The sequence below is a fragment of the Poromitra crassiceps genome (genome assembly GCF_964638095.1).
Source record: "Poromitra crassiceps genome assembly, contig: HAP1_SCAFFOLD_77, whole genome shotgun sequence".
Lineage (NCBI taxonomy): Eukaryota > Metazoa > Chordata > Actinopteri > Beryciformes > Melamphaidae > Poromitra > Poromitra crassiceps.
In genome coordinates, this window is record NW_028152249.1 from 501,697 (window position 1) to 511,589 (window position 9,893).

General features: G+C 44.6%; 1 protein-coding gene across 1 annotated transcript; it reads left to right on the forward strand.

Moving 5' to 3' along the window:
- Window positions 1-242: 242 nt before the first annotated feature.
- LOC310800793 (kinesin-like protein KIF13B) lies at window positions 243-9,728 on the forward strand (the record flags this gene model as incomplete). Its single annotated transcript, XM_083664714.1, has 6 exons — window positions 243-268; window positions 1,989-2,049; window positions 2,193-2,285; window positions 6,523-6,703; window positions 8,778-8,865; window positions 9,702-9,728. Exons 2-6 carry the CDS (start codon window positions 2,019-2,021, stop codon window positions 9,726-9,728), a joined length of 420 nt encoding a protein of 139 aa, XP_083520840.1. The 5' UTR covers window positions 243-268; window positions 1,989-2,018.
- Between the last annotated feature and the right edge of the window lie 165 nt (window positions 9,729-9,893).

Genomic DNA, 9,893 nt, shown 5'->3' on the forward strand with positions numbered 1-9,893 from the left:
TTCCGGATCAGCCACGGAGCGTATTTGCCCTCCGAGACGCCTGACGACACCGGCGAAGCGGCCGTGCCACAGGCCCCGACGTATGCCAGGACGAGAAGGCACGGGGCGCGCCACTGCGACGGGCCGCGCCACAGCTCAGCAGCCGATCCTGTCCCGGGTGTTCAGCTGCGTCCGCACCCAGGCTCCTCCAAGCAGGCATCACAGGCCGTTCCATTCCACGTCGCTTGTGGTCAGTTGCACGGCAGGCGCGGATCCCTCTCACCGGGCAGTTAAGTCTTGTACAATTTACATCATTCATTTTTATGCACAGCCTGTGAGTCAGTGAAGCAATTCACACACACACAAAATAATAATGTAACACTACATGTAGGCTATATCATCCAGTGGAATTTAACATTACTATACATGTCACATAACTGAATTGCATATAGAAATTTGACTATTGCACAACCGATTTGACAAAAGATTTCCAGGAAGGGGGGGAAACCCCACCTCTAGCCCCTCACCTCCTACCTTCAGCCCCTCACCTCCTACCTTGCCATGCCTTGGCTCTTGCTGAAATGACGCCACTGTGCACACTTGGTGGTTCTCTGATCAAAAGCGTATTCTTTTCCAGGATGCACTGCAAACTTTGCAAAGACCACCATAGCATAACCACACACACGCACGCACGCACGCACACACACACACACACACACACACACACACACACACATACACACTCACACACTCACTCACTCACTCACTCACTCTCTCACACACACACTCACTCACTCACTCACTCTCACACACACACTCACTCACTCACTCACTCTCACACACACACTCACTCACTCACTCACTCACTCTCACACACACATACACACTCACACACTCACTCACTCACTCTCACACACACACACTCACTCACTCACTCACTCTCACACACACACACTCACTCACTCACTCACTCACTCTCACACACTCACTCACTCACTCACTCACTCACACACACACACACACACACTCACTCACTCACTCACTCACACTCACACACACACACACACACTCACTCACTCACTCACACACACACACACACACACACACTCACACTCACACACACACACACTCACACACTCACTCACTCTCACACTCACACACACACTCACACACACACATACACTCACACTCACACACTCTCACTGGTTTCCACACGGAGCTAATTCCATGCTTGTGAATCATCTGCATGTTGAACAAAGACAGCAGTGTGTTTTCTTTGACTCAGTGACAGGCAGCAACTGAACAGGCAACCAAGCACAGCAACGCTTTGGGCAACTGTGCCTGAGGAGGAGTTGCCTTATGACATCATTAATGACATCAGAGGAAACAAACCAGTGTTTGACCTCGTGGCTTTTTTGCCGACATGTATTGCTGGTTGCTGTCATACAGCACATTGGCTAAGGAATGGCTTAGGTTGCTGCTCTGTCTGTCTGTCTGTCTGTCTGTCTGTCTGTCGGTCTGTCTGTCTCTCAACCTGTCTGTCTGTCTGTCTGTCTGTCTGTCAACCTGTCTGTCTGTCAACCTGTCTGTCTGTCTGTCTGTCAACCTGTCTGTCTGTCTGTCTGTCTGTCTGTCTGTCTGTCTGTCTGTCTGTCAACCTGTCTGTCTGTCTGTCAACCTGTCTGTCTGTGTGTGTGTCTGTCTGACTGTCTGTCTGACTGACTGTCTCTCTTGTCTGTCTGTCTGTCTGTCTGTCTGTCTGTCAACTTGTCTGTCTGTCACCCTGTCACCCTGTCTGTCTGTCTGTCTGTCTGTCTGTCTCTCAACCTGTCTGTCAAACTGTCTGTCAACCTGTCTGTCTCTGAACCTGTCTGTCTGTCTGTCTGTCTGTCTGTCTGTCTGTCAATCTGTCTGTCTGTCTCTCAACCTGTCTGTCAACCTGTCTGTCTGTCTGTCTGTCAGTCAGTCATATTGACCCTGTTCTCGCTGTCTCTCCATGTGTTCCACAGGTCTTTGCCTATGATTACTGTTTCTGGTCCATGGACGAGTCGGAAAAGGATAAATTTGCAGGTCAGTTAATCAAAATAAATCCAATTCTAACGAGGTTTTTACAAAAATGCCAAAGTGCCTTCCTGAACAGCAAAAGGATACGAACAGTTCCGTTAGAGAACAACACAAATATTTCAATGATGAAAAACATGTTTGTTTCTCAGGTCAGGAGGTGGTGTTCCAGTGCCTTGGAGAAAGTCTTCTCTGCAATGCCTTCCAGGGCTACAACGCCTGTATCTTCGCCTATGGACAAACTGGTAGTCTACCATGAAACACCTCTGTACTCTGAGCCCTGTACTACGAAACTAGTTTAACAGATCCGCGATAAGTCCCTTTGATCTGGTTTGACTGAACAGGATCAAAGCTATCTAGTTAACTGATACTACGACGCTGGTTTTTTACTAGGTAAGTGGACCTGGGATCTGCCTGTGCACGCGCACGTTTTTCGCTCGTGCACAGGCGCGCGTCCACGCGAAAGAGGTGCGCCAGCCAATCACATTATGAACAGCTGAGTTTATCCACGCCCACACCCATTTCCACACCCATATCCTCGTTCAATGAAGCGCAGTGCATGATCAGAGTTTTAGCGGATATTTAATGTATCCGCGATTTAATGTCAGAATGAAAATCCGCGTTGGATAGTCTGCTGAAGGGCTGTCTAAAGCAGCAGCTTGTATTCACATCAGTCATTTGATTTACTTTGATCAGCGATTGATACAGCTGCATTGATACAGGCAGCAGCAACAAATCTAAATGTGTAATCTCAGTCTATACATTTCCACAATCTGTAAAACTATTTAGACCATAGATTTAGAAACGCATGCTCAATGAATAATGATCTCTATCACTCATGTGTGTGGTTGCACTGATCGAATAATTCATATATAAAATAGCCTAGTATAAAGCCTAATAGCCTACTATAAAAGAGAAAACTGCTGAACTGAATTGAGACGATGCAGATTTTCTGGCATGTAGGAGAATATCACCCTCACTCCATTTGAGGGTCCATTCATGATATGCGCGGCGGTGATTAATAGTGATCATATTTCTCCACGCATCGTTGAGCTGTTAAGACATAAAGTGGTAAGTAGGCTTAATTTAATTATGTAGCCTACAGAGCCACAAATGTTTTTCTTGTTATATTCTCAGTTGACTGCAATCTATTTTTCATATGGCGATCTTATATGAACGGTGAGTGACTCCAGAGAGCCGATTATATGCGTCTGTCATGGATTTTGATCTTATCCTCTGAAGCTAACCTGGTCGCGACCAGGTTAGCTTTGCAGCATCAGTTGCCATGGTGATTGAAAGTTAACTTGCTTTGTAGTACGGCTAAACCAGGTTTAAACTCAAACTTACTCGGATAAGGCATTAAACTAGCTTCGTAGTACAGGGCTCAGGTCTAGAACATCACTTGAGCTATACGTCATCAAGTAGTCATGGAATTGGATGAAGAACCCTATAGACCAAATCAGCGGGATGTTTACATTTACTTCCGGGTACCCCTGGGTCCACACATTATAATGGCGGTGAACGGCACAAACTGACAAAGAAGACAAAAATGGTTCGTCCGTGTTGTGTTGTTGTTTAATATCATTCATAACAACACTTTCACTAACGTTAGTGGAGACCAGACTAGCTTATTTACCTGTTGGACCAGACCAGAGTAGACTTGACGCTAAATTAAATTAACGTGGCGTCAGTAGCTCTGTCTGTAACGTTAACGAGTCTGCTCTCGCCGAGAAGAGCCTGGTGACGCGAGGTTACGAGTCTGCAAAAAAACTGTGAGTTTGACAGTCAAACAAACGTTATTAGCTAGCTAACACTACATAAAACAAACACAGAAGAAAGGCTAGATACGTCGGACAAGCATGTTTACCAACCGTTTAACCATTTAAATTGAAAGTAGTCGGCCGAAAACAACGAGAGGGTTTGACAGCATTTATTTGACAACACGCACATTTAAACCTGCCGCCTTCCCCAAGTGGTACCCGGAAGTAAATTTGTTTACATGGTGACGTCACGGTGATTTGGTCTATAGAGAGGCAAAGTGACCGCCTACTTCCTGCTTCAGCACTGTACCAGAGATTTTCATCCGCCATTTATTTTTCCATAGACATTTTGTAAAATGCTTATAAAAATAGTTTTACTTCGTCAAACCAAACGGTTCAGATATGTTTAGAAACAGGAGAGACCATATAACATGAGAGATAGATAGATAGAGTACTTTATTCATCCCCGAGGGGAAATTCTGGCGTTACAGCAGCAGTAGCATCAATGACAGCAACAAGAGCATCAATGACAAGAGCATCAATGACATTAAACAATTAAACAATAAAAAAAGTTACACAAATAAAAAAGTTACACAACTTCCGTAGGTAAGGTGCAGAAACAGCAGTATTAAAATATTGCAATAAGAAAAGAAACAAACCAATACGCGAAAATATACAATATACAATATATACCACTTTACTTCCACCGCCTTTACATCTTACGTTTCCCAGAAACTGTAGGTAAATTAAATCAAATCAACTAAATACTCCTAAATAGTATTGAATAATACTATTATTTCTATTTCTATCATTTCTATAAACTAAAGCTGTACAGTTTGTTATTTATATAATGATTGATATGACTATACATACTATACATAGTGAGTGTGCAATGTGGGCATGTGCACAGTGCATTGGATTCAATGTTCAGGAGGGCGGGAGGGGAGGGGGCGGTAGGGCTCTCTGCGTGTCCAGGAGTTATTGTAAATTGTTATTGCGGTGGGTACGAAAGACCTCCTGTAATGCTGCCTACACACTAGAGGATTTTCAAATCTTAACCGATTTTAAAAACATGAGAGACCACAAACATAAGGACAATTTCATCAGATTTTAACATTAAAATCGCCTGAACACACACACTAGAGTAGACGATTCGGCCAGACTGCGAGACCACACACCAGCCGTTTGAAGTACAGACTCAAAGCGATTCCAGCAACTAGACTGTAGGCTGTTTATATCCCACAAAACCGCAATTTTTCCCCACAGACAACAGCAGATAGCTCTCTAAACATGCACCGAGCGGCGGGTCCACTTCAAGCAGGCAGACACCCTCGCAAAATGAGCTAAAACAACGTCCTGAGAGCTCATATTACAGCATATCCGCTCGCTTGAAGCAAACAAACCACTCCGCTCGGCACATGTTTGGAGAGCCCTCCGCCGCTGTCCACCCTGTTTTAAGCTGTGAGGATGCTGGGGAGAGAGGAGCTACATGGCACTGCTGTTGCTCGTTTGTGAGCGCTGCATTAACATCCGGGTATGACACGTCGACGCGTCCCGGTCTGCTCGCTCTCATTGGCTATTGCGGGTTCCGTCGGGAGACAGCCATCGTAAATATCAAACATGTTTGATATGCCCGATTCGAGATCGGGCAGGCTCCGATTCAATCAATAATTTATTGACACCAGACACTTGACAATTATTTTGACAAAAAATCGGTTGAGACTAGCCTCGAATCGGGCCACGCCCCCCCCCCCGAGGGGAATCGGGCATTAAATCGGGCCTTTTATCCTCTAGTGTGTGGGAAGCATAACGCTCCTTGCTGCAGGGGAGCTGACGAAGCCTCTGACTGAAACCGCTCCGTTGTCCAGCCAGCAGGTCGTAAAGGGGGTTTCAATTGGACCATGAAAATATTCTTTTGATTTTAAGTTTTTTTAAGTTTTGTTCGGAGTGAAATGTTCTATGGTCTCTCCCGATTCTAAATATAGCTGAACCATTTGGTTTGACGAAGTAAAACTATTTTTTATAAGCATTTTACGAAATGTCTATGGGAAAATAAATGGCGGATGAAAATCTCTGGTACAGTGCTGAAGCAGGAAGTAGGCGGTCACTTTGCCTGTCTATGCGAGGGATCAGCGTGACATCACAACCACCCAGAAATGCAGAACCCCGCAGCAGTTATTAATATGAGTTGTGCCAAACAAACGTTAATATCACTATATTATAACTATACATCACATCGCTTATATTTTAACATTCTGAGTAAGAGCAGAAGTAGCTCAAGAGACTGATACTTGTGGGAACTGTCGCCGTTTTTAAAATGAAAAGTGAATTTTGTAAACGGCACAGCCGGATAGAGTGAGACACTCAAGGCTGGATCCATACGGTCCCATGATGAAGTTACTCGTTTCCACCCAGTGACGCGGTTTGTTTACCAAAATGCTGATTGGCTGATCCCTCATATTAATCTGGTTAATTATGCTCTTCATTATGTACTGTGTTAGATGCTGCTCTCTCTGCAAAATATATTCTTCACGTCAAATAAATCCATGTCATTCCTGGTTGAATGACGGTTAAATTAAGTGTCATTCTCTGTTTACCAAAACTGTCTACTTAAGGACATTCTTTTCGTGTGTGTGTGTGTGTGTATGTGTGTGTGTCTGTCTGTGTGTCTGTGTGTGTGTGTGTGTGTCTGTGTGTGTCTCTGTGTGTGTGTGTGAGACAGGTTCGGGGAAGTCGTACACCATGATGGGTTCAGTGGACCAGCCGGGCCTGATCCCGCGGCTGTGCAGTGCTCTGTTTGAGCGCACGGTGCTGGAGCAGCGGGAGGAGGAGAGCTTCACGGTAGAGGTTTCCTACATGGAGATCTACAACGAGAAGGTCCGAGACCTACTCGACCCCAAAGGGTACGAGCGCACCCTGACCTCTCGACGTTTCCACAAAGTGAAGGAAACGTTTAGGGTTTACCACATAGCCTTAGACTTAGACGTACCACAGTTAGACTTAAGCCCAATTGATGCTTGGTCTGCCGACACTTTTGAAACGGTCGCCGACAGAAATGAGGACTTGAGTCGACACTTTCAAGTGTCGGCGAGCAGTGTCTGCTACCTGGTGAAATGTCTAGTGTCGCTGACTACGTCATAGCAAGTCTGATTGGCTATATAGACGGCACGCACTTGACTTCCTTCCTTGTTTTGGTTTTCGCTCGATTGAAATGAAAGAACGTGTCCCCGCTATTTTTATCAGCCTGTCCTTGATGTATGACTTCGTGAAAATCACAAAGAACATCGTGACCAATTTTCCAGAGAGAGAGGAGGTGAGTTGTGTGGTTGTGTGTCGTTTATATGCGGCTGCAGCCAAGTAAGTTACATCTTGCCTCCGAGGTGGTTTCACTGTGCGTTCCCTCTCTTCTCTTGGCTGTCTGCACTTATAGCGTTCGAGTGTCACGTGACTGTTGAACCGAGGCGAACGTTCACTGAAGTATAAATGCAACACCATAAGCGACACTTTCTTTTTCGTCTGCGACCATGTGCTGAGCGACACTTTCTAATAAGTATAAATTAAGCTTAAGACGTACAGTACCACATAGCCTTAGACTTAGACGTACCACATAGCCTGAGACAGTTCACACAACTTTACCACGACATGCATATATTATACATCAAACTCTTGAGCTACTTCTGCTCTCACTCAGAATGTCCAAATATAAGCAATGTGATGTATAGTTTTTGAGATATGAACGTTTGTTTTGCACAACTCATACTAATAACCGCTGCCGGCTTCTGCATTTCTCTGGGATTTGTTGTTGTGACGTCGCGCTGATTCGTCCTATCACAGGGTCTCCGACCATCATTTGGAGTCTCACCCTGTTCTAAACTTGAAGTCGGCTGCTGATTGGCTGCTGGCTTGTGGGTACCAGCAGCTGCTGTGGTCAGTGGATGAAAAGGTTCCGCCTCCTCCTGGCCTGTAGTCAGTGTTGGAGCGCTGCAGCTCATGTCCAGCGGCTCAGCAGTAAATCAGGAGGCTGAGGCCTCTGTCTGCAGCCCCAGACAGCACGACCTCTAACCTCCGCTCACTACACGACCTTTGACCTCAGTAAAACCCATCTTTAGAGCAGCAGCCCATCTGACGGCCATATGGGGCCGAGCTGCAGAGCACAGAATGATGAAGCTCTGAGGTTTAGCAGGGTCAGAAGGCCAAGTGTTAAAAAAGTCTCTCTGGAGTTGATGGTTCTGGATGGATTTGATCTGACTTATTTAAATTTCACATCACATTTTCTCAATTAAAAAAGTGAAATGGTTCATAGTCATACACCATAAGTCACTGCTGCTGCATCGCCATCTTGGATGAAACCAGCTGAGCCCAGATTGGCCCTCCTGTCGGTACGTGACGTTTGATTGGTGGAGGTGACTGAAGCCTGGGAAAGATGGATGACTATTACATCAGTCTACATATAGAATAGAGACAGTCGGCATGTCTGGGAACGCCCACAAAATGTTAAACGTCTGGCGCGCGAGTGGGGTAAAACCGCCCATATATCTCATGGGCTGACTCACCAAAAGACGGTGCTGCGGCTCTAAACTACAGGTTTGGGGGTTCTAGAGCAGAACACAAGACGTCTGCTCAGATGTGCGTTTACTGCGGTGGTTAAATCCCCGATCGTGTCTGCCTGGGCTGGGCTAGCAGCTAAACTCTAACTTTGCTGAATGGATAGAACGGGGGAATTTACCCCACCCTGACCACGCCCCCAGCCAGGCTGAGCCAGCTAACCCAGCGTCTATGACGAGACATCGCCTCAACCTATGTAGACTGTCTACTACAGATATACTGTAGCTGCTACATGTAGACATCCTAGTACATACTGTACACATGCATACCTCAAAGTTTCTCTCCTCTTGGTTTAGATGATGTGCATCACGTGTTGATCAATAACGTTTGACTGACGTCTTTTTTTCTATTTTAAACCTGTTTCCTGTCCAGGAGCAGACAGGCTCTGAGGGTGAGGGAACATAAAGTTTTGGGTCCTTATGTGGACGGTCTGTCTCGGCTAGCTGTGGCCTGCTACAAGGTAAAGAAATATGAAAATGTCTTCTATACACTTGATTTTATTTTATTTTATTTTATTTTATTTTATTTGACGGTTACAAATTGAAATACAATGTACTAAACAAAGTACAGACACGGATCTCAAGGAATAACATCAAGGATAAAGCACAATAAAGTCAAGACTTATTTCCATTGTGGTCCTTGGTCTTAAACAGGTATATATATATAAAAAAAAACAATATAAACATGAAAATAATTAACAGATACATTCATACAGTATGAATTATGCAGTGAGAGGTAAGAAACAGACACATCAAAATACACAGAATTTTGGAGAACTTATTGGAGGTCTTACGTTTTTCCACCATGCAAGAGCATCATGCACAAGTCATTTTGTGCTGTCCCTTTTCTTATTCTGTCCATTTCTAGTTTCAGCACTTTCATTGGCGACATGTATATTTAATCAGACGGGATGTTTCCCCCGCTTTGTCTCTTGATTGTACTTTTTAAATTGGTGTCCAATTCCAAGTAACATGAGAAAGGTCTTAAAGAATCTTCGTTTGGCTGCAGATCAGATCCCTTCTTACCAAACACTTTGCTCATCAGATCCCTTCTTACCAAACACTTTGCTCTTATAATGCTTCACAGAAAACAAACAAGTCAACAGTTCACCATTCTAAAAATAATGATGCCTCCTCAAACCCATAATAACTCATAATAAGCTTTACTTTCATGCCAGCAATGATTTTGTCATAGACATTTCAAGGCCTTTACTTAAAATAAATATATATATATATTTTTTTAGGATATGATTATCTGTGGTTTCATAACTGAGCTACTACATTGTTGTGTTGACAGGACATTGAGTCTCTGATGTTGTGTTGACAGGACATTGAGTCTCTGATGTCAGATTCATATTGTGTTGACAGGACATTGAGTCTCTGATGTCAGAGGGGAATAAGTCGAGGACGGTCGCTGCCACCAACATGAACGAGGAGAGCAGTCGGTCGCACGCTGTCTTCAACATCATCCTCACACACACACTCAAAG